This window comes from Bolinopsis microptera, chromosome 13 (assembly GCF_026151205.1).
Source record: "Bolinopsis microptera isolate Bmic1 chromosome 13, MBARI_Bmic_1.0, whole genome shotgun sequence".
In the NCBI taxonomy this organism is placed as follows: domain Eukaryota; kingdom Metazoa; phylum Ctenophora; class Tentaculata; order Lobata; family Bolinopsidae; genus Bolinopsis; species Bolinopsis microptera.
This window is the reverse complement of record NC_087084.1, coordinates 8,375,297-8,401,163: the sequence shown is the minus strand read 5'-3', so window position 1 is coordinate 8,401,163 and position 25,867 is coordinate 8,375,297. Positions and strand designations below refer to the sequence as shown.

Here is a 25,867-nt window from a genome sequence, read left to right as displayed (position 1 = left end):
AAGTAATTCCCTCATAGAGAGAATATTATCGCTCTCAATATTTGATGAAAGATTGTTCCCAGAAAAAGGAACCAATTAATGTTGTTCATGTTTGCATATTTTATCCGTTGCTATGTTGTTACTATGGTGTTACTATGTTGTTACTATGTTGTTACTATGTTGTTACTATGTTGTTACTATGTTGTTGCTATGTTGTTATGTTATAAACGGCTGATATTATAAAACGATCACTTTGTATTCTAATGAATAACACAAGTTCGAGCAAGAAGCCCTAAAATCCCAATCAATGGCGCCAACAGGCTTCAATGAGATTTGTACGCACATCTCAAACAAAAGTAGAAATTTGATTACATTAAAACGGCAATATAAGAAAAAAATGTTTTAAACATTTCAAACAAATAACTAAATAACGAGGAAGTAGTAGCCATGGATACATGGATGCTAATTTGAACTTAGCGTTTAATTGAAAACTAAGGTAAATCAAAATATTTCCGTGCATAATTATATCTACAATAATTAGATAAACTAGGTTATTTCTGTTACCTGCATTTTTTAGAAGAAGGATGGTAAACATTTTATTAAATAATTTAATAGTGCACGCAATAATTGTAATTTCCATAATTGTTCTATGATAAATCATTACATTTAAAAACACTATAATAAAATTCAAAAACAAATCGATTACAACAAATTCTAGTCTTACAGTTCATTTGCTAGAATCACTGACAGTCTCTTCCAAACTAGACTGTTCATTGTTCAATGGAATATTCATTCAACAGGTGCACTTAAATCCCATTCCAGTTCAAGGGTCATCTCTTTTTTATTCCCCCACTCCGACCAAACCATTTCACGTCCTCTTATAAAAGCTAAGACTGCTTCTTTCCTCTTGTCAAACTTACACAGAATCACCGTCGATTTTTCTACCACATAGCTGACCACAGTACATTTTCCAAACTTATGGAAATGGTTTTGCAGGACATCTTGATCAGAAAAGTTTACTATTTTTATGTTTTTGGGATAGGGGTTTGAAGGAACGAAATCATTTGGTTTAGATTGGGTTGGAACAGGTTGTGATTCTACTGTCTGTTCATCACCCCATTCCAGATCCAGGGTCATATCTTTTTTATTTCCCCACTCGTACCAAACCAATTCTCGTCCTTTTTCAAAGGCTAAGACTGCTTCTTTACTTTCCTCAAACTTACAAAGAATAAAATTCGAATTATTCACAACATAGCTGACCACAGTGCATTTTCCAAACTTAATGAAATGGTTTTGCAGGACATTTTGATCAGAAAAGTTGACTATCTTTATGTTTCTGGGAATGGGATTTGAAGAAGTGGGAACTGGCAGTTGAGATGGGGTTGGAACAGGCTGTGGTTCTGGTTGCGGTCCTAGCTGTGGTGGTTGTTCTACTGACAGGTCACCAGGCTCAGATGTAGTATTCAGAACATTAAAATTGACTGTAGTTACAAGATCAAGATGAGTCTTTTCAAGCTTCTTCAGCATGGCCATCAGGCGCTCTCTAGTATTAGCGTTCTTACATGACTCCAGCCGGGTGAGTAACACTTTCTGAATGTTGATGTTATTTGACATAAGCGTCTGACTCTTCATCATAAGTTTAGCTTTAACGATACCAGAAGGTTTCCAACGGAAACTCTTGTCAATTTTCTCTCTGGCATGTTCCTTTCTATGTGTTTTATAGGCAAGAATTTTTTGTCTGAGAGCTTTGAACTGTATCTTCCTTGTTTGTAGATCACCTGGAGCACACTCCAATTCGACTCCATCAGTATCTTCATTAATACAGGTCCGAGAAGTGGGATCAGGAAGAGGAAGCTTATCCATCCAAAATACTTTGAGATACTCAAGATTCAATACTTTATAAGCTCCATTAAAGCAGTTGATAGGATCAATATTATTGCAGTACATCACATAGGCAGTTGTCCGAAGGCCCAAATATCGTGGGATTATCTTGCATTGACCAAATGAAGTAAGCAATCTTAGATTTGACTCTATGTTTAACTCATAAGGAATACCTCGTAATACAAGATTTCTATGCAATCCCACAGTAGGTCTTAATGATCCTGTTATAATATATTCCATACCACTATTTGGGGGAGGCAGTATCTTGAAGCTGTGGGGTATAAGTCTTAATCCTGCTGGTGTGAAAAAGGGCGTGGTGACATCCATGTGTTGTGATGTACCAGTGTTAACATTCATTACATGCTGTGAAGCAACTGTGTTAACATTCATTTTAAGCTGTGAAGCACCAGTGCAAGTGTCAACATTTATTGCGTCATGCTGTGAAACAACTGTGATGACACCTAATCCAGTCTCCATAGAATGTAAAGAAGCTGTGCTGATAGATGTTGCTCCTCCTTTTTCTTCTCTGCACTAGCTTCGTCGGATTTTTTCATCGGATGAACTGTTTCATCGTCGATTATTACAATTGGTTTTATCACAATGACGTATTCATCATGAACTGAATCTTGGCTGACTGCCTCTAAATCAATTATTTCTATATCATTGGTACTGACTGGATCAAAACTTTTAGGTTTAGAGCTTAGTTTAAGCATTGGTTTTCTTTTTGGAGCAAATGACAGAGTCCTAGCAGTTGAGTTTCTGGATCCAGTTTCCTCAAGACTTGGAACAACTGCAGGAACATGCATCTCAAAATTGTTATGACTCCCTTGCATTTGTGACTTTGTGCTAGAAGTGGAAGGAATTGTCCTGGGAACATTGTTTCTTTTCACTAAGCCCCTGGATGGAATTTGGGGCTGTGTCAAAGCTGGAGGCTGTGTCAAATTGTTTCTTTTTACTGAGACCCTTGCTTGAGCTGGGGGCTGTGTCAAATGAGCTTGAACAGCAGCGAAACCAGCATCATTATCTGGTACTGGTAAAATCAGTCGCCAGAATTTTCGGGTGCTTGGCTGCTTTATGGAGAGGTTGCCAGGGGCCATCATAAATCTCAACGCACTTTTATGATCTTTGTATTCCACCAAAGCTATGTGCCTCATTTTCATAAAACGATAATGTAATTTCTCTACTGGACCGAACTTTTTAACTACATTCATCAGTGATTGTTGGTGGTTGAAATCGTACCGTAGATTGGTTATAATTACAGCTTTTTCTTCAGGATTTGATGGAATATCAGTACCAACAGTATAGTAGTTTCCACAGCGTAGTTGCAGACCAAAATCTCGTTCAGAAACAGGGTTAAATTGTTTCTTTGAGGTTTCCAAAGCCATTGGTGTTGACAAGGGGGATTTAGTGGCTGTTGTTCCTCCTAAATATTTGAAATATTTAAGGTTGGATTAGATTGCTAAAATCACAATACACGATCGAAAATCTCAGCGACAACTCAACAATAATCAACAATTATGTCAAATTATTTAAGATACCTGAATTATTAGCTGATGATAATGTAGGTTTATCGTTGTGTGCTTGTGGATAAGAACTTTGAGGAACAGCATCAGTAGAAGGCGCAATATCAAGGCCAGAGATGTTGTCAGTTGAACTTTTATTTTTCGTTTGATCTGTGATTTAAAAGTGTGTAACTCAAAAAGGCTGAACATACAATCACTGTTTGCTAGTACTATACTTCATTAATATATTATTATATAATATATATTATTTTCTGTTGCTGAAAAAAATGACCACAGAAAGTAATGTCTTACCAACCAAAATCATTGAAAGACGGGACAGATGGGAAGATGCTATCTACAAGAGCTGAATTGGTGAGTTCACTTTTCTTTTTAGGATCCACTGTGAAAATATCATTTAAGAATTCTAGGAATTATCAGAATGTGGTCTTCAGTCATTCATAAACGTTTTTATGTATTAAATCCAATTAGTACCCATTCTAGGAAAGCAAGAATGGGCCAAATAAACTGGTTTCTGATGGAAAATTAAACACGGATCTTGGAGCATTTAAATAAATTACTAAATGACGTGAGAAGCTTTTTTTGGGACACCCTGTATTATATTAAGGGGGCAGGGGGGGTCTTCTCTCGAAATTGATTTTATAGTTGTTTCTGATAGAGGGGAGTGATATCTACCAGATGTTTTTGGTCCCATGGAAAAATTTTGTTCCTAGCCGAAATTATTGCCGGTCAAAGGGTAGCGCTCATGTGTAATTGTATTGCGCGAGCGATTTCAATCGCACGCCCTGAAAATCGAGTCTAAAAATCTATCTTCTCCTACATTTTTTGAGCAATCACCTTGAAACTTTCAGGATATGTTCTAAGGACCATTTAGAAACTTCTGGTCTCTCAGAATTTTAAAATAGACCTTAAGGCCCCGTGACACCGGGCCCTGGACATTGCGCTTTGACGCAAAAAAGATGCCTGCTTAAGCTCAAAAGATGCATTTCTACGCTAAAATTTCTTAAAAAACCCGAGTCGTGAACGTGCATCTATCGATTCTTTACTCGCATCTTTTGGAGTTAGTCTTAACGCCAAAAGATGCGCTTTAAACCGAAAGCTAGAATCGTAATTCGTGTCGTTAACTCGTTTTAATACTTTCAACACTACTATATAACAAATAATTGGAGGATGTAGACCGAGCCTTCGAGCCGCAATCAATGTCTGAGTAAAAGAATGATCACTGGGGGATGATGCGAAGGTGTCCAAAGGGATGTTGCTGCCGGCGATGATGCTCCAACTGAAGATGAGTAGATTATGAAATTCCACATCACAACACATACCAACATCCTCTCATAAAATGCCCCTCCCTAAAAGCTCCTGACATTGATTGCTGGCTTCTGGCTGGTCTCTTCCTTAAATTATTTGTTGTGTGTAAAGTGTTAACTTTATTTAACTAAACTACATGTATCTTTGTGTCAGTGGTCTATTGGATAGTCATTATATAATACAAGTTTCTTACCCAAATTCAAACAGATTTTGATATATATTTACCTTTCATAACTTGTATTATTGTATGACCATAACCAAATTATTTGATTGTTGTGGCTTATTTTACTCTAAATCCCTTTGTGGCAAGCTCGTCGACTACAATTTATATTTACTCTACCAGCTTTCCACAATGTCTCCTTACCTAGGAATCCCACAATTCCCTTTACCCAACCCTAGCCCACCCTCTAACCCATAAAGAAATTCCAAACGATACATATGCTTCATCAAACCATTAAATCCAATCAACAACATCCACCACTTCACCTACCCAACCATCCACCCTTAAAGCAACTTATTGTTATATCATGTTTCAATCGAAATCAATTCTTCTTTATGGTATATCTAATGAAAAAACTAGTTACTAAATAGTTCTAAGTAATCAATGTTCCCTTTTTCCATTATAAATCAGACGTCCACCCATGATCTACTCATTTCAGGTGCAGCTTATTCGCCGGTGGTGGCAGCCCAGAGGGCACTCAGCACATCCCCCTGATCAATCCACAGTCATGAACAGAACTGCAACACCACCACTCGAAACCAGACGCTCGCCCAGAAACAACTCTCCTGCAGCATCTGCTAAGGCTAAGGCTACCTCACCTCATTCCCCTAAAGTGTCTAATCCTCTTCGCAGGAAGAGCCCCCTCACAAGCAAGGCCAATCAGAAGAACCCTGCAGCCAGCATCTCAGGACGACGAAGATCAAACAGCCTGCCAACTAAGTCAGCTGATAAGCAGGTCACTGTTTCCTCACCGGGACTATCAACATTACAGCCACCTACATCTCTTACCCTAAAAATTAGTCCTAGCCTCATAATAGACCCTGGCAGCCTAAGGGGTAGTCCTCAGAGCCCTATGAGTCCTATGTACAAACCGTTCCCACCCTTCCATACTGAAGAAGAAGAAAAAGATCAGCCAAGTCCAAAGCAACGTGCCATTAAAGGTAACTGTCCCTGTCGAGCAAGCTCTGAGGGCAAAGAATGGCTTCTCAAATGTTGCAGGTGCTCTCAGCATTGGCACGCCTCTTGCAGTAACCTTAAGGGAGCAAACCAGATTGGTCAGATTGATCTTGATGCCATCCTTCAGTACTGGGAATGTCCATGGTGCTTCACGTCAATCCATTCCAAGCCAAACAGCAGCACCTCAGCTAAATTGGATGAAGCTCTCAAGTCTAGTGTTGACTACAGTAAGAACATCCAAGCTGTATCTGATGCCATCTCAAGTGCTGTATCCTACAGCATGCCTACCGTGGAGATTTCATCGTTGGAAGCAAGACTTTCGCAACTGAGTGGAGAGATCCACTCCTTCCAGAAATCTAGGAATCATTCCACCTCTGCCTATGCTGCAGCAGTTATACAAGAGAGTAAACCATCAGTAGCTCTCCCTAAATGTGTAAGGGTGCCGTTAAAGGACTACCAAGTAGACATCTTGGACGAAGAACTGCTTGACGAGGTATCCAGATTTCTCACTGAGTGCAAAGAATCTGGTAAGTTTAACCAGATGAATGGAAGGTCAGTGCTCAAATACGGCGAAAGCTACACTTATTCCGGAGACTCAAATCCCCCGTCCTCACCAGCTATCCCACCAGTATTATCAGCAGCCATTGATAGAGTCACTTCTCAGTGTAAACTCACGCACAAGCCTAACTCTGTACTTATAAACTACTTCCCTCCAAGTGGTACAGAGGAAAGTATGTTACCCTTCCACTGTGACGACGAGCCAGAGATTCTTGCTGGCTCTGATATAGCAACAATTTCCATAGGAGAAGTTAGAAAAATAAGTTTTATGCCCATCCATGAAGGACAATCACCTACAAAAAATACTGAAATGTCCCTAGAATCGAACTCAGTCTACACCATGACACGTTTCTCACAGGCATGGTTCAAACACGGGATTAAACCCACCCAACAGACTCCGGTAAACCCGTCTATGGGCCGGTATTCCATTACCCTTAGAGCAATTGACAAAAAATTTAGGAGAAGCACCATCATACTTGGAGATTCGAACACCAAAACAATAAAGTTTGGTAGTGGTGCTGGAACAATGGGTCAATCATTCCCGGGTGAAAGAGTTAAGGCAAGCAAAGTTAGTTTGATTGACCCCTGTCACTGTATCGGATACAGTAACGCTGTTCTTGTTTGTGGTACAAATGACCTCCGAGCAGACAGCCTTAGAGGAGAAAATTCAATCCATCAGCTGGTTGACATTCTCCACATGAAAATCCAACAGATAAAAAAGCTCTCCCCTAGGATCAAAGTTTTTGTAGCAGCAGTCCTTCCAACCAGGCTACCTCAAATGAACGAGAATATCATGACCTTCAATCGGCTTGTTGGAGAAATGTTGAGTGCCAACTTTAACCAGAGTGTGTGGCACCTTGGAGTTGGACACTTTTTAGATAGCAAGGGACTCCTTGCCACCAACCTGACCAGAGGTGGTGATGATATTCACTTAGGAGTTTATGGTATTACCAAATTTGTGAGGTGTGTGAAGCATTGGGTGTATGTGAGAGAGAGGCAAGAACGGACAAGACGTGGAAAACACAACCAGTCAGTGGGGTCTAACAACCCCACTTAGTAAAAATGATTATGAAAATTATTAAAGATGTGTGTGAGCCATGCAGTAGATCTATTAATATCGGACAACCTTTACTAGAGTGTGAAAACTGTAGTAATGCCATTCATACTAAGTGTTTCAAATCAGCTAAATATTCATGCAAAAATGGACTATGGATGTGCTGCGAGTGTGCCAGTTCTGCAGAAGAACGGTACTGCCCATTTCCATCTGATGAGGAATCTATTGATTCTGATAGATTCTATGATAATAGAAACCAGGAGGATGCCTTAATTGCATCATATGCCCATGTACTTGAAAGTTGCCGTCGCTACTCTAAACTCGAGTTCTTAAATGCAATCAAGCAGCTCAATTCCTCAAAAAAATCTATGTTATCAACTTTATTCTACAATATAGATGGAAACGCATCTAACTTTGATAGCTTCCTAATTGAACTCAAAAGTATAGGGCACTCGTTTGATATGATTGGTCTTGCTGAAACCAATACTGATCCTGCACAGCAGGGTCTGTACCAAATTCCAGCATACACTGGATTCTATCAAGAAACATTGGCAGGTAAGAAAAAAGGCACAGGTGTTGCACTCTATGTATCTGACCATTTAAACACTGTGGTCTTAGAAAATGTATCACACTGTACTACAAATATTGAGAGTCTCTTTGTTGAAACCACAGATAGCGCAGGCTGCAAAATTGTTCATGGAGTCATCTACCGACCCCCTAATGGCTGCTTTGATAGCTTTTGTGAAACCATTGAATTACTTGCAAAGCAGCTAAATGGGAAAACTGTCAATTTGTTGGGAGACTTTAACTCAAACATACTTAATATATCTACCAGTTCCCAGCTCTTTGAGGATACTTTATACAGAAATGGCTTTTACCCGACTATCTCCATTGCAACACATTTTCGTCAAAACTGTAAAAGTTCCTGCATCGATAACATTTTAACAAATAAAATTGAGAATATAGTCTTATCAGGTGTTATTGAAGAACGGCTTGGTGAGCATGCCCCTATATTTACCTTCACTTCAGTAGAGACCCCTCGCAATACAGAGCCTCAGAAACATGTCCGCTATTATGATTACTCAAGTTCCAAATTAAAAAGCTTTGTATCTGAACTTGAGGTGAGGGTAAACCAGCTCACTCCTTCAACAAAATTTGATGAGTTCACGGCATGTTTTGACCAGACACTTGACAAACACTGCAAACTGGAGGTACCAAAAGTGACAAAAAGAACTCCCAAACTTAACCCATGGATTACAGACAGTATCATCCAGTCTGTAGAAAGAAAGCATGAACTGCGTAAGGAGTGGTCTGACACCGTTACTAATAAGAACCCTGGTGGTAATTTATTGCTCTACCAAGTATTTAGTGATTATCGTAGGATGCTCAAAGCTATCATTAAAGCTGCCAAACGTTGGCATTACTGTAACGAAATCGTAAACAACTGTGAAAACAGCAAGAAAACCTGGCAAATTATTAACGAACTCAGGGGCAAAAAGAAGAGGCAAACCAAGCCCCCATTTATCATTGATAACCAAAGAATAGTTGATAGAAGAGCAATTGCTAATGGATTCAATGCTTGGTTTGTCTCTATTGCACCAAAGCTGAATGAGACACTGCATAATCTATCTGATGGCCTGCCTATATTACCCATGAAAACTTTCTATGACTTCCTGAACCCAAGAAATGAAAAAAATATTAGGCTAGAAGATTGCTCCTCGAACGAAATATTGAAAATCATAAGCGAGTTCGAAAATGGTAAAGCCAGTGACATTCCCATAAGTGTAGTAAAAAAGTCATCTCATGTAATTGCACCTGTATTATCGAATTACTTCAATATCCTTATGACCAAAGGTATATTTCCTGATGTCCTGAAAACTGGTAAAATAACACCTGTATATAAGAAAGGTAACCCAGAAGAAATTGAGAACTACCGTCCTATCTCCACACTGTCCGTCTTCGGTAAGATCTTTGAAAAGCTCATATATTCTAGAATATACGGATTTGTTAGCTCCCAGGGAGTTATATCGAAGACGCAGTTTGGATTTAGGAAATCTCACTCTACATCTCATGCAGTCAATTACTCTGTAAATTTGATTACGAAATCTCTTAAACTTAAGAATCATGTTTTAGGAATATTCATTGACCTAAGCAAAGCTTTTGACACTATCGACCATTCAACACTTCTTATAAAACTAGAGGGATGTGGAGTGAGAGGAGTTGCAAATAACCTCATTAAAAGCTACTTGACAAACAGGCAACAATACACCGAAGTTGTAGGAGAAAAATCAGATACCCTATCTATTCAATTTGGTGTCCCACAGGGTTCAATTCTTGGACCTCTCCTATTTCTTCTTTATATGAACGACATCACAAACAGTTCTAAACTAGGATCATTTGTTACCTTTGCTGATGATACCAATATATTTGTTGTCGGAAAAACAAAACGTGAGGCATATGAACGAGGAAATGAGCTTTTGTCATCATTAAAGTCTTATATGAGAGCGAATAAGTTACATATAAACATGTCTAAGTGCTGCTACATACACTTCAAACCCACCATGGCAGGTTCTAAGTTAGAGACTTTATCACACCCTGAAGTTGTATTAACTATAGACAACTTTCCAATCAAAAAGGTTTCATCCGCAAAATTTCTGGGTGTTATAATTGACGAGAACCTATCATGGGAAGATCACATCAAAGCACTTAAGCGAACTCTAAATCATTCCACATCCACTTTATGTAGACTTCGCTGCTCCCTTCCAGAATTTCTACACCAACAATTATATTATACTCTGTTCGAATCACATCTTTCCTACTGTATATCTGTATGGGGTGGGGCAGCGAAACAACGTATAAGCTCATTATTTACTGCTCAGAAGTACTGTCTCAGAGTACTATTTGGTGACAGGCTGGCGTACCTTGATAAGTTTAAGACTTGTGCACGTACTAGGCCTATAGGACACCAGAAACTTGACCAAAAATTTTTCATAAAAGAGCACACCAAACCGATATTTAAGCATAATAATATTCTAGCTATACAAAATCTCTATACATACCACAGTTACCTCGAGCTCTACAAGATAATGAAATTCCGTGCTCCAATATCCTTACATGAAGGTTACACGTGTTCCTCGAGGAAACCCTGCCTTCTAATCTGTCAGGCAGACCCACCTGACAATCACAACACTAGATCAACCAAAATTTTTAACATTTTAACCCCAAAATTCAGAATGACTGACTTTACTACTAGTGTAATGTGCTTGCGAGGTAAGCTAAAACGTGCGCTATTAACGAATCAACATAATCACGCCCTGCTTGATTGGACTGTCAAAGATTTTGACTGCGCAAATCTTATTTCCCAAACATTATAACTGGCTGGTCACACACATCTCAATTAAAATTACCCTAGGCTACTGTTTTCCAAGTCTTGTCCTGTGAGTAAAGTATGTGTGAGAAAGTTTTAATAAAATTATTGTATATTTACTTTTGAATTTTAAAAATCTAATTTGAGAATGAAGTTTAAAGAAATTTTAATTAGCACTGTATAGTTTAAGATATTTATAGCTTATTATAACCATTGATACAAAGGCCATAATCTTTCGCCAGCTCTCCAATATCCACCTTGAAAGCTTGAAGCTGCATTTTATATCCTTGAACTACACAATATAAACCAAAGAATGTTTTAGTGTAGACTTTTTGTCACAACAAGACTGCAACCTATAATAACAACTATAAACAGAACCCCTAATGTCTGCTTACAATTTTTCTTCTAGTCCTAATCTGAGCCTTGTCTCTATAAACTTAACTGAACTAGCGTTTCGGTGTGTGCAAAAGCTTCCAGGCACGCGCATTCCTTGCCCCGTTAGTTACCTGTCCTTCCAAAACCAAACTAGCAGTCAAGGACAAAAAGTCATACACCAAATGGGCATTATATTTTATGAATTGTTTTACATCTTTTTATTCTGTAAAAATGTGCTAAAATTAAATTTCTTGTTTCATTGAAATTTCTTGTTTCATTGAAAAAGATGCGGTTTAAGAAATATTTTGAAAATTTTATAACGCGTCGCTAAATCGCATCTTTTGGAGTTAAGCTTAACGCCAAAAGATGCGATTTAAGGGGAGTTTATCGTGATTAAAAACGCCACTAAAAAGTTAAAACTGAAATCTTACCTGACAACACAGATTATAATAGTACCATTTTAACTCTCGTGCAAGTTTACTCCTCTACTGCACTGATTTTTATTGAACTTCCAATGTTCCAAGAACTGTCCAGAAGATAAATCAGTCAAAAACAAATGCCTAAATAGCTAAATTACAAACCTCATCCACGCCCCCGAATGAATTGTAGCAACATATAGTCTAGTCGGGAGTTTTCCATATCAGCACAGTAGTGTACACAACCTTTGTATTTACTCCATTGTATTTGTAAACTGTACAGACAGTTCTAATTAAATGCAGAAGAGTTGTTCCCACCTCCCAATTACAATCATGACCAACTCGAAATTGAGGATTGTATGCGGTACTAATTTCTGTAAAATAAGCACGGTTCATGTCTTGCAAAAGTATAGTCATCAAAATTTTAGTCTATGTAATACAGCAGTGGCGTGCATCCTAGAGCGCCAGCTAAGGTTTTTTTTTCTGGGTGCCACAGACCCACCCAATGGTGCTGACTTTTTTGGGTTAAAGACCCACTTTTCCATTGAATGTGGCTCGCTGGCTGAGCTGCGCTCGCAGTAACTTTTTTCGCAAATTTTTTAATCCAATTTTTTGAACTTTCCCTATCAACAATCTTAGAGATTGGACTAAATATTACATTCCATAATTTAGGACTTGAAGTTGATGACCTTCTTCCGTCAGAATAATTATATGTACTATAATTCATATATGCAATATTCTACCACATTTTGGTTGATAATTTGATTTCCAAAGTCCACTCATACATATGTGGAAAACTTACAAATACCCCTTAAAATGCTGGCTTTATACTTATAGTATAAAGATGTATAGGGTCAGGGACGTAGCCAGGATTTTTATTTGAGGGGGGCTGTCGGGGATCGAAGCTAGCCGACGCGTCCAATCCAGCTGCGCAGCGAGCGAAGCTAGCAAGCTGTGGCAGGGGTCTGGGGGGCGCAGCCCCCCGGAAAATTTTTGCGAAACAGGGTGTTTTAGACGACATTTGGCATTAAAGAAATTTGTAGGACAGCAATAAACTGGGACTGAAAAGAATCAAGTACTCACGTACAGGGACGTAGCCAGGATTTTTCTTTGAGGGGGGCTGTTGGCAAGCGAAGCGAGCCGACGTGTCCAATCCATCTGCGCAGCGAGCGAAGCGAGCAAGCTGTGGCAGGGGTCTGGGGGCGCAGCCCCAAGCGGGGTCCAGGGGCGGAGCCCCTTGGCGGGGGCTAGGGGGGCGCAGCCCCCCGGAAATTTTTTGCGAAACAGGGTGTTTTAGACGACATTTGGCATTAAAGAAATTTGTAGGACAGCAATAAACTGGGATTGAAAAGAATCAAGTACTCACGTAAAGTTGGTAACTTCACAACAGCAATCTGCATTCTCCAATCAGAATTTACGACTTACTCAGGCCTCATCGTCTTAAAATTTTTACATTTCCTACGGTCTAGGGGACACTATTGACTATTTATAGAAGTCTTCTAGAATGTTTGCTTGGATGTTATGACAGATATTTACTAATGACTAATCCACAGTTCAAATCGTTGACTGACTGCAGTCATAAACACAGCCCAGTTACCAGGTGACCATGGGGGAGTAGACACACAGTTGATAACAACAGACCTACTATCAATATCAACAGACCCACTATTTCATCTTACAGACCCACAAGTCAATCCACAGACCCATTTCAGAGTAGCAAAGACCCACTATTAAGCGAGTAGACACACACTTAATAACAATAGGCCCACTATTTGACCTTACAGACCCACTGCCAATAACAACAGACCCACTTTGTAACCTTACAGACCCACAAATAAATCTACAGACCCATTTCAGAGTAGCAAAGGCCCACTATTAAGCGAGTAGACACACACTTAATAACAACAGACCCACTATCAATATCAACAGACCCACTATTCCACCTTACAGACCCACAAGTCAACCTACAGACCCATTTCAGAGTAGCAAAGACCCACTATTAAGCGAGTAGACACACACTTAATAACAACAGACCCACTATCAATATCAACAGACCCACTATTTCATCTTACAGACCCACAAGTCAATCTACAGACCCATTTCAGAGTAGCAAAGACCCACTATTAAGCGAGTAGACACACACTTAATAACAACAGACCCACTATCAATATCAACAGACCCACTATTTCATCTTACAGACCCACAAGTCAATCTACAGACCCATTTCAGAGTAGCAAAGACCCACTATTAAGCGAGTAGACACACACTTAATAACAACAGACCCACTATCAATATCAACAGGCCCACTATTTCATCTTACAGACCCACAAGTCAACCTACAGACCCATTTCAGAGTAGCAAAGACCCACTATTAAGCGAGTAGACACATACTTAATAACAACAGACCCACTATCAATATCAACAGGCCCACTATTTCATCTTACAGACCCACAAGTCAATCTACAGACCCATTTCAGAGTAGCAAAGACCCACTATTAAGCGAGTAGACACACACTTAATAACAACAGACCCACTATCAATATCAACAGGCCCACTATTCCACCTTACAGAGTTACAGACCTTAAGTCAATCTACAGACCCATTTCAGAGTAGCAAAGACCCACTATTAAGCGAGTAGACACACACTTAATAACAACAGACCCACTATCAATATCAACAGACCCACTATTTCATCTTACAGACCCACAAGTCAACCTACAGACCCATTTCAGAGTAGCAAAGACCCACTATTAAGCGAGTAAACACACACTTAATAACAACAGACCCACTATCAATATCAACAGGCCCACTATTTCATCTTACAGACCCACAAGTCAACCTACGTCCTACAGACCCATTTCAGAGTAGCAAAGACCCACTATTAAGCGAGTAGACACACACTTAATAACAACAGACCCACTATCAATATCAACATTCAACAGACCCACTATTCCACCTTATAGAGTATAGACCCATGTAAGTAAGTCTACACTATAATAAAACACATCCAAGCTATCAACAGGCCCACTATTTGAGCATGTACAGACCCTCATTAACCATGGTCAATTCAATCCTAACCTCACCCCCCCCCCTCCCCCCCCCCCCCCGCCCCCCCCCCCAAGAAACTATGTTTTTTTTCGTTTCAGCCAATTTTAATTTTTCGATGAAAAAATTTGAGGCAAGGGTGCTGGCACCCTTGGCACCCAATAAAAAAAAACCTTAGCGCCAGCATTGAAGCCGACGATCGAATGTTCAACTCAGCGTACTGGCATGTTAATTTTTTTGCTCAGATCACTCTGAGCAAAATCATTTTTCATGATAAATATAACATAAACAAAACTGACATGGGCCTTGCTAGGTAACTCGAGCAGCGGTAATTTGCCGATGAATTTTAGCAAGCTAGTGAATAAGTAGATAGTGTATTAAAGATACAAAGATAGTAATCTTGATTTGACCTGGATTTCAGCTATTTTGGGATGGGCGTGGCCCCTGGGAGTGGCCTGAGTGGGTTGGGAGGTTGAAACTTGATTTTTCTGATGGTTTGGGACAGGAACTAACTATTTAAACCCCTAAACCTGTTACAAATACCCCGGAACATAAATCCCCATACAGGGGTCAAATCCCCTACAAATCCCCTACAAAAATCAAGGAAACGTGCTAGTTGTATTAGATATGATTGAGAGACTATTTACCTTGATCCCTTCCTATTAGTAAGTATCACTATGCTCTTCTTAGAAGATTCTGTTAACAATAGCAGGTCTTATGATTTTGTCACAATTGAAACTGGCTGTTTGTGGCAGATTGTCCGCCGAGAAGCATCGTTGTCGCAAGCTATGGCACCAGACATGGCCCTGGATCAAAATGTTAGTTCGAGAGGTCGATGCAACTTCTAAATTAAACAGTCATCCCATTAAACATCGTGCAAAATCTTACAAAAAACTTTTACACTGAATCGCCAGTTTCAAGTGTGAGCACTTTAATTGGGAGTATTACATAACAGCACAGTAATGTATAGAAATATTGTACTTCAACTTAATTGTTTACATACAGTCCCTATATCAGTACTTTTGTTTAGTACTATAGTACTAAACAAACTCGAAATTGATTAATCGAGTAATTGAGCATTATATGCGATGCTAATTTAAGCCAAATAAGCACTTTTTACCAAAATATGGACATTAAAATTTTCTATAGGACATCTCCCAAGTAGCTCAGCGGCTAGAACGTCCTTCTGTAGAGCGGACGGTTGGTAGTTCTATCCCACGTGACTGCTGATTGAGCTTTTGCCCAAATCACTTCTGAGCACACATTTTTTTTTCATGATAAATAGAAAATAAACTTTTGAACCTAGCGAACCAGTAGCATGAGAAAATAATTCAGATAGTAACAAAAACTTAGGTAATCCTAGTGCTCAGGATTGAGGACCTAATGAAGAATCGTCTGAAAATATCGGAAATCGACGAAATTCACGACTAGCTAAAAAGGACTATCTGAAAATTGAATCCGGAAAATCACTTGCCAGTTACAAATAGGCTAGGCTTCGATTAGATAACCGATTCCAGTAATCAGTATCAGTAACCAGTGCAGACTGCAGAAGAAAAGAAGATATTTATCGCACTCCACTCTTTCTGCTGTTCTTACTGTGTTTCATCTCTGTTTCAGTGTCATTAGCCGCTGCTGGTTCTATCCTGAATGCTTGTTAAACCGGGGACCTGTATAAATATATAAGTTACAGTTATTTTTTAAAGTTACAAATATCAGCTGATTTGCAAAATGCAGCAATTCAAGAATTCGGAAGAAGAATTTTGAAATTTCGCGCAAAAGTATTTTCCAAATCGCATCTTTTGGAGTTAAGGTTAACTCAAAAAGATGCCATTTGAAAACGCATTTTAAGATTTTACGACTTTATCCGTCAAACGGCATCTTTTGGCGTTAAGCTTAGCGCCAAAAGATGCAATTTGGGGATAAATCTCGATTATTTCAAGTCAAAATTATTTGACACGACGTCAAATCGCATCTTTTGGAGTTAAGCTTAACGCCAAAAGATGCGAATTACGAAAAAATGTCCATGCTGTCACGGGGCCTACCTTAGAAAAGTTTTTATTCGATTTTGAAAATCTTGGACCTCGTTTTTTGACGATTTTTTCAGGTCCAAGATTTTCAAAATCGAATAAAAAAGGAACAAAATTTTTCCATGGGACCAAAAACATCTGGTAGATATCACTCCCCTCTATCAGAAACAATTATAAAATCAATTTCGAGAGAAATTTCATAAAGACCCCCCCTGCCCCCTCAAAATCAATGTAAGTACTTCTAATATATAAAATAAATGTCTCTAATATTATCAAATTTGAAACGCACTATTATCAAAATACACTCACCGCCATAGTATTCAAGTTTAGCATTATACTTTGCTTTAGTTAGTTTTAGTTTGTGTTGATTGTATGTAGTATAACGAGTCCGCTTTTCAGTGCATGTCATACAAGGGCATTTTCCTCCCTTAGCGTCAGTTTCATCATAGGAGCACAATTTTTTTCTCACTTTGAACCATTTATCATAAAGGTCACGATTATGTACGATTTTCTCCAATAATTCATCAGTTACCCAAGGTTTTTCAGCTCTTTTCCTCCTTGATGCTGTTGCTGAAAATTGTGCCAAACGTTTTATAGTTTTGCAGACAAGTTTTATATTTAGGCAATTGCATGATTGTGAATTACATACTTTCTGTAAACACAATGGGACATAATGTACAACCTCTTGATTGCCAGCCACAAAAAACACAAATATAACCCAAAATCAGTTCACGATTGTACTCACTTTGATTTGCAGATTTTTTGTTTCCAACACTTGCAGTTGATTGATTGTTATCAATGGGTGATATTAAGGAGTCCTCTTTGTAATGATGAGATGCTGATTTTGGACTATCTGAAAGCAAATCTGAACACCTCAACAATAGCTCATTACTAAGATTTGACTTCTTTTTAAAAGAAGTTTGATACATTTTTAGAACTTCTCCGTATGTCTTGTTAGCAAATCTCGAGTCTATATTTAGATGGTGTTCTGTTGTTGGTATAGGTGGATTATGAGGATCTATTTGCGGCAATACACTTGATGAAGGAGCTGAGGAAAATGAAAATCCAGGATAGCAGGTGGAAAATGGTAACATATCTAAAATCAAATAGATGGTCAACATCATAAATTTTGTAATAAAATAACAATTCAGTTTGCAATTTATGATATTATTGATTAGTAATAATAATAATGATAAATCTATAAAATTACATAATTGCAACAATTATGGCCCCTTTTAGAGGGCAGAATATGTGTCTTTGCGGAAGTATCCTGGTATAATACATAGTGAAGGTCATTCAAACAATATTATATATATATACATTCAATTAAATCAAGTGATGCGATTGGCAGAGCACGATAAACAGGTAATGGAAATTTTTCACTGCTACCAATATTATATGAAATAGCAACAACTAAATATATATACACATCTACTCCATCACAGGTGCAGGGATGAGGTTGTAAGAGATTTCTGATAGAGAAGTCTCATATTTTATGTCGGGGGCTAGGTGGCCTAGTGGTTAGAGCATCCGCCTTCTACGCAGAAGGTTTAGGGTTCGAATCCCAGTGTCACCTAGTCTAGGGAGTAGCTAAGGATCCATTGGATCTATGTGATCTCCTCGGTCGACTCAGCCGAATAATAGGAAACTTAATTGAGGGTTAAATGAGGAGGGGTACCTGTTAAAAGTTCAAGAAACTTCCTAGGATACCCCTGTAAACATATTACTATTAACTATTACTATTACTATTAACTATTAGAGCTAAAATTAACAGGCTCTCAAACGACATTACTAAACGGTTGAAAACATTGAGAGTTGAGTTAGCAAACAGCCTAGCTGACTCTATAGCCACCATAGACGAAGGACGGAGAATGTTTGAAGCTGCTCGTCAACTATCAGGCAAACAGAAAACGGGTGCAGGCTCTGTGTCTGTTTTCAACACTGACAACCAACTGGTAGATAATGAACGAGACAAGGCTGAAATCACTCGCCAGTATTTCGAAGAACACTACACTGGACCTGACAGTGAACCACCACTAGAACCGTTCACAGGTAACCCTAGGCCCCTTCAAAACCCCATTACAGCGTTTGAAGTTGAGCTTGCGGCCAAGAAAATCAAGAACGGTAAAGCTGTTGGACCAGATGGGATCCCAAACGAATTTCTTAAACACTCTCCTGAAATCTTTTTTTCCACATTTGCACAACTTACTAATCGATCCTTTGAGCTCCATGAACATGTACCTTCTTTCACAGAGGGATACCTTACTCCGCTCCAAAAACCTGGAAAGCCACTAGGCCCCCCTAAGAGTTTGCGCCCACTTTGCCTACTAAACGGTACTAGAAAGATATTGTCCATGATAGTCTTAAAGCGCATCCAAAGGCAAGTATCTCAGTACACTGGTCCTTGGCAGAATGCCTATAAACCTGGCCATAGTTGTGCAAATATCGTTTGGACCCAGCGAATACTAGTGTCAGTTGTCAAGGAAAAACGCTGGTCTCTTCATAAGATGGGCATTGACATGTCCTCTGCTTTTGATACCATAAAGAGGTCGGTATTACTTGACATTTTAGCTGATGCTGGTTGTAGTGAGGACGACATTCGACTGGTAAGGTATTTGCTCGCAAATACTAAACTGAAGATCAAAGTGAACTCAACAATATCGGGAGAGTTTATTGTCACGATTGGAGCTTTTCAAGGCGACAGTTTGTCTGGAAACTTGTTCACTCTATATCTGGCAGCAGCACTTTACCACCTGCGTGCTGTTATGTCCTATCTAAGACCTAACCCTCCCATAGCTGAGAATCTGTTACCCCTCGAGTGGGAGTACGCAGATGATGTTGATTTTACTGATGAGGATAAAAGCAATTTGGAGTCTTTGTTGCCAATATGTAAAGAGATATTGGAAGAGTGGAATCTTTTTGTCAATGAGTCAAAAACCGAGTTCACCCACTTCTATCTGGCCGGCAAGAACGAGGTTGATAACAAAGGAGAGACACTCAGAGGTAGAGAACCTTGGAGGTCATCTATCTCTTTAGGCTCTAAGTTGTGTAGCATCGAAGATGTCAAGAGACGATGTATACTTGCTAACATTGCTTTTCAGAACTACAAAAAAGTCTGGGAACAAGGTAGACGTATACCCTTGAAGATTCGACTCAAGATATATGAAGCACAAGTTGTTTCAATACTGATGTATAATTGCAACAGTTGGGCAACATCTAAACAACTCCTTCAAAAACTTGATGTCTGCCACAGGAATCATCTCCGTACGATCATCGGCATGACCTACCCTAATGTCATACGAAATGTGACTCTATACAAACGCTGCGAAGTTGTTCCACTAAGTGAGCGTGTTGCTCGTGCACGGTGGAGAATGCTCGGTCACATCCTCCGCAGTGATAATAACTCACCTGCCCAGCTTGCCTTACATTTTGCTGTAGAGAGTCAGAGTTTGATGAGAGGTAGAGTCGGACGACACCAGTCAAACTTGTTAAAAACTATTTTGAACGATTTAAGTGACAGAAACTTTAGACTTGTAAATACAGACGATTTATACCATTTAAGACTTTTTGCAACAGATAGAAAAGCATGGAGAGAGTTAAGCATGATTTAGTTTATTCTGTGTTATTTTTCTCTTGGTGACTTATCAGGTCATCAAGATGTTCTTTATGTTCTATTTTTGATTTGAATAAAGTTATTTAATAAATAATTAACTATTATGTCCATTTTCTTGCCTCTGTAGCCTCGTAGAGCAATAATAGCATTGCACTGGAGTCTGTGCAAGGAATACGGCTTCCCACGCGACGCAGTAAAAGGTGGTTCGAACACCGGGCAGAGAAGGTGCTGGAGAACGAAAAAGTCAAGATATTGTGGGACTTCCATGTCCAGTCGGACTGTTAGACTTAGCAGAATACTAATCATTATATATTCATAGCATGAGAACCGGTTGAAGTTTGTAGAAAGAAGATTAAGTTTGTAGAAAGAAGATTTATGTTATTGTAGAGTATCAACCGGTACGTATTCCTTTAAACTATATATTTACAATGATCTATATACTATTATATATTTACAATGGATAATTGGAACTTGATATAACTATTTGAGTTTATATTATTGGTGTAATAAATCCTATTTATTACAGGTTCTGTTTCTATTTCAAACCCAGCGAGTTTCTCTTGTAAACAACTCAAGTCCTGTGAACACATATTAACAGTGGTAGCAGTTCAGTTAACTTGTGAGAGACGACAGATCCACCGAAGAAGAACCAGAGGAAAGGAGAGAAAAGGTAATTGGAAGAAATTGTTATAGACTGTTCAGTTAATTTAAAGAAGAAAGAGACTAACTAGAAAGTATTGAACTGATTCAAGTGTTGAAAGTAATTAAAACTCAGTGTTAGTTAGTTATAGTCAGTGTACATTTGTTTGTGTCAGTGTACAGTCTAGTAGTTTTGTGTTTGTAGTAATTGTCACGTTCATTCACATTATGAGCGAGAAGATACCGAATTTAGAGGATGACAGCGACTACAGCCGTTGGAAGAAAGCAGTCAAAGTGTGGCAGTTGGTGTTAGAATCTTAATTCTATTTGTAGCTTGTTTTTGTACTTCATATTACTAACCCTGTATCTCACTTTAGCAAAGGTTTAGTTCCAGTGATTGTATATACAGTGTTGGGGTAAAGGGACTCCAGAAGGCAGACAAGGCTCGACTCCAGACTCTAGTTGAAGTAACAGAAGAGAGAGGAGTGTCACAGCAATAGCAGCAAATCTGGGGAAACTTTGAAATACACCAATTTGAAGCATTTAACCCCCCCTTAAAAATCAAAGATTATGAATTTTAGTAATCTGATTATTTACATAGGTCCAAAAATGTCATAGCTTCATGATAGTGCAACGAAAAAAATCTCAGAACATTTTGGTGCTGAGTTAGGTGGTTAAGTAGTCGAAAAATGACTGATTTGTTAGTGGACATTTTTTATACCTCTAACACCCAAACCCTTACTACAGTGAAGATATAAGTACTACAGTTAATATTGATGGTCATTATTGAACAAAAATGGTTCATTGACACATAGTTGAAGAAGGAAATTAAAAAAATTAATAAATGTGGTCTGTGGAGTGGTTTATTTGTTTATGTTATAGTGTACGCGTGCGCGCGCTAGCGCGTACTTAACCATCTGTAGGCCAACATATTTAGTCTAGGCTTAAATTCTTTATATATTATGTCACCACTATGGTGCCCAATACTTTTAGTGAAGGTTTGATGTAGAACAGTTAACCACCAACTGTGGTATATCAAAAAAACCATGTTTGTACGCGTGCGCGCGCTAGCGCGTACTTAACCACCTGGTATGGCACAGCATTGAAATATCACCATAATTTCAAAAGCAGAGGTCACCATTCAGGTGCCCAAAACTTTTGACTACGGTCCCAATACCATAAAACCTTAGATGTGGCCTCAATGTGGTTAAAACATGTTTATTTTGGACTTTCGGTCAACAGAAGCCATCACAAATTAACCATTATTCAGCAACCTCCGAACTTTTTGTGCCTTATTTTGTTTTTATATTTGATTATGAGAGATAGCTGGAGGATAATAAGTGATTTTAAAGATAATGCAACAAAATGTGTGGCCGTATGGTGGTTAAAACGACCAAGAACACTGATTTTGGTCAATTTTAGACCTTTATTAACCATGATGGACGCAACATAGGACTCAGCAATGTTTCTGGTCATATAAATGAGCAGGTAGTTATATCTAGATAATGTAGCATGGCCAGCTATAGCTTTACAAAGCTAATATGTGCTCTAAAAATGGTTAATTAGTGCAAATATAGGGTATTTTCGAGACATTTTAACCACCTTAGCTGCACATTGATCGGAATGCATGAACTTGGGGTCAATTATGGATTTGCAAACAAATATACAGTCATTTGGATAGCAAACCATTATCTGAAGTTCATATTGTGGTTAATTTTCACTTTAATAGATGCCTTGTTCAACAGCCTAGCAAGTAATATAGCCCTTTTAACCACTTTTATGACAACATTTCTTGATAACTTTTATCAAGACCCTTCAAATGTCCTTTGTTGACCATAAAATGTTGACTAAAATCATTAATAATGTTTTGATTGGTGGTTAACAACAAATTTTGACATTTTAACCATCTTTTTAGCACTTTTTACGAATATTAACCACCTCAAATCAACCATACTATTAAATTGCACATTTGTGATAAAAAATTATCATCCATGCACAAATGAACAACCACCACTATACATCTATAATCAGAGCAATATTTATAGCTCACCGTTCATCTTCAATTTAACCACCATTAGGACCACAAAATGCCCCCCATGAGGTTTGAAAACTTTTGTGATAGTTGCACCATGATATGATCTCAATATAATGACTACTCAGTTCATAATATCATATCTCAAAATGGTGGTTAACCCTAAAACTGGTATTTTAACCACCATAGTGGCCACATAGATGACCCATTAACCACAATTATTCAACATAACCGTACTGTAGTGTTTTGTGCACCAGAAAAACATCACTCCAACATTGAGATTAACCACAATGAGCTGCAACATAATGTTGAAGTCAACATACTCAAATTGTGTGAAAAAAGTCAATGTCCACCAAGTTTCCCCAGATTTGCTGCTATTGCTGGTCCAGTGTTTAGTTGACTCCAGACTCTAGCGTAGCAGAAGGGAGAGGAGTGACGTTGTCGACTCCAGACTCTAGCGTAGCAGAAGGGAGAGGAGTGACGTTGTTTTAGTGATCCACAGATTCCAGTCGACAGATACTATCTGTGTTCTGTGACGTGGAAAGAGTGGTAAGTAGTTTATAGTTATAGTTTAGTAGTTTAGTCTAGGAGTTCCCGCCTCCTCTTTCACTTTCATTTATAGTTTCATGTGGATTACCTTTCACTTTACTCACGGTAGTTTTCCCCCAGGGTTTTGTTTTATAGTTATCAGTTCCAGTTTTACTTGAAGTCCTCATCATTCAGAAGTCCCTCATATAGTAAGAAGAACATCATCATCAGGAGTAGTAGTTTTAATTTAATAGTAGTTTAATCTAATAGTAAAAAAGACATTGTTTATTACTATTAGTCAGAGCAGAGTAGTGTGAGTTACTGAGTCACACCATATCAATCATTCACTATTTAAGAGAGTACATTGTAGAGTAACAAGGTTACTTTTGACACAAGATTTGTATAACCTCTTTATTCATCTAATTTGTATTTATAATAATTGAGTATTATTTGTTATTTAATTAACCCAAGAACAGGGTTCCAACAGTTGGGAACAACAGCAAAGAAAACTCAACAAGCCAGCCGTCTGATTGGATTCATGAATGGAAGAGCGTATGAAGCAGCACTACAAATAGCACCAGCAGAGTTAGGAGTTGAAACCGGAGTTGATAAGCTGATAACAGAGCTGGATTCTCTGTTTCTAAAAGACGCCACACACGATCTGTTCATGGCAATTGAAGATTTCGAGCACTATAAGAGACCAGAAGGTGTAGCAATGGACCTGTATGTGCGAGACTTTGAACAGAAAAGAAAGAAGATAGACCAACTGAGGGAAAAAGAAGTGTACGAGGATGGAGTGTTAGCGTATAAACTTCTCAATCAAGCAAACCTTAACCCGGACCAGAAACGGCTTGTTAAAGCAACAATAACAAAGCTAGACTATAAAATGATGGTCCAATCGTTGAAGCAGACATTTGGAGATGAAGTACCATTTGAAAGTCCTACCCGGATAGAAACTGTTTTTAAGGAAGAACAAGGCATCATGTTTACAGATCAAAGAAGTAGACAAAGCAGCAGTGCCAGTGGAGAAACTGCAGAAAGTGAAGATGAGGGTGTTCTTTACAATACCGGAAGGTTCAGGGGGAAAGGAAAGTTCAGAAAGTATGGTAATGGCAATGATAACCGAACAAAGCAAACCAACCAAAACTACCAGGGTTGTTATATTTGCAAAAATCCAAACCATCGTGTAGCAAACTGCCCTCATAATACTTACAAGACTGAAGGTCAAAGAAATACTTATAAGACAGAAGGTCAAAGACAAAGGTATACATACCTGGCTGATATGACGAGAGAAGTAGTTCTACCTGAAAGAGACGAACAGTATACATACTTCATCGGAGAAACTGTAAACAAAGGTTTACTAGACACAGGTGCGTCTGCAACGGTATGTGGAAAAAAGTGGCTAGAAGTCTACACAGAGTCACTCACAGGGGAAGAAGCGAGGAAGTTAAAGACAAAGAACAGTAAAGCAACATTTCGCTTTGGAGATGGTGAAAGCGTTGTGGCTAGAAAGCTTGTAACTTTACCTGTGAAAATGTTTGGTAAGAACATAGTGATTAGAACACATGTTGTCGACACAGACATTCCGTTACTGCTGTCAAAACAAACCATGAATGAACACAGGTTTGTCATCGATGTAGGAAATAAGAAAGTGTATGCTCATGGCGGAGAAGAACCAATCCTTGACACAGCTTCAGGACACATGGGGATGTCAATCGGGAGAGGAGAGGATTCTAGAGTTGTACCGCCACATGATCAGGAAATGACAGTGAATAAAATGAGAGCTGGAGGAAAAGACCCTTATGATAAAGATGAGGAAGACACTGACAAGGACACTAAAGAAGAACTGACAAAGACTCGTAGCACGCGTGCTGGCGGGATTGCAGTTGATAAAGAACCCCGCACAAAGGCAAAGACCCGTGGTACTGACGGGAGCGGGAGGGTTGAAGAATTGAATCAACCAAGTCATGACAAAGAAGAACTGACAAAGACTCGTAGCACGTGTGCTGGCGGGATTGCAGTTGATAAAGAACCCCGCACAAAGGCAAAGACCCGTGGTACTGACGGGAGCGGGAGGGTTGAAGAATTGAATCAACCTAGTGATGACAAAGAAGAACTGACAAAGACTCGTAGCACGTGTGCTGGCGGGATTGCAGTTGATAAAGAACCCCGCACAAAGGCAAAGACCCGTGGTACTGACGGGAGCGGGAGGGTTGAAGAATTGAATCAACCTAGTGATGACAAAGAAGAGCTGACAAAGACTCGTAGCACGTGTGCTGGCGGGATTGCAGTTGATAAAGAACCCTGTACAAAGGCAAAGACCGGTGGTACTGACGGGAGCGGGAGGG

The 25,867-nt window shown here is 38.9% G+C and overlaps 3 protein-coding genes across 3 annotated transcripts in view; 1 reads left to right on the top strand and 2 right to left on the bottom strand.

Moving 5' to 3' along the window:
- The window catches only part of LOC134824966 (muskelin-like), a 472,587-nt gene that overhangs the window by 171,191 nt on the left and 275,529 nt on the right, over nucleotides 1-25,867 (top strand). The window lies entirely within an intron of this gene.
- Nucleotides 1-25,867, bottom strand: part of LOC134825224 (transcription initiation factor TFIID subunit 13-like) — a 90,497-nt gene that overhangs the window by 53,856 nt on the left and 10,774 nt on the right. The window lies entirely within an intron of this gene.
- Nucleotides 379-17,804, bottom strand: LOC134825071 (uncharacterized). Its single transcript, XM_063837196.1, has 5 exons — nucleotides 17,453-17,804; nucleotides 17,017-17,277; nucleotides 3,679-3,762; nucleotides 3,399-3,533; nucleotides 379-3,283 (listed from the first exon to the last, which is right to left on the bottom strand). The coding sequence occupies exons 1-5, from the start codon at nucleotides 17,799-17,801 to the stop codon at nucleotides 2,322-2,324; spliced, it is 1,791 nt and encodes a 596-aa protein (XP_063693266.1). The 5' UTR covers nucleotides 17,802-17,804; the 3' UTR covers nucleotides 379-2,321.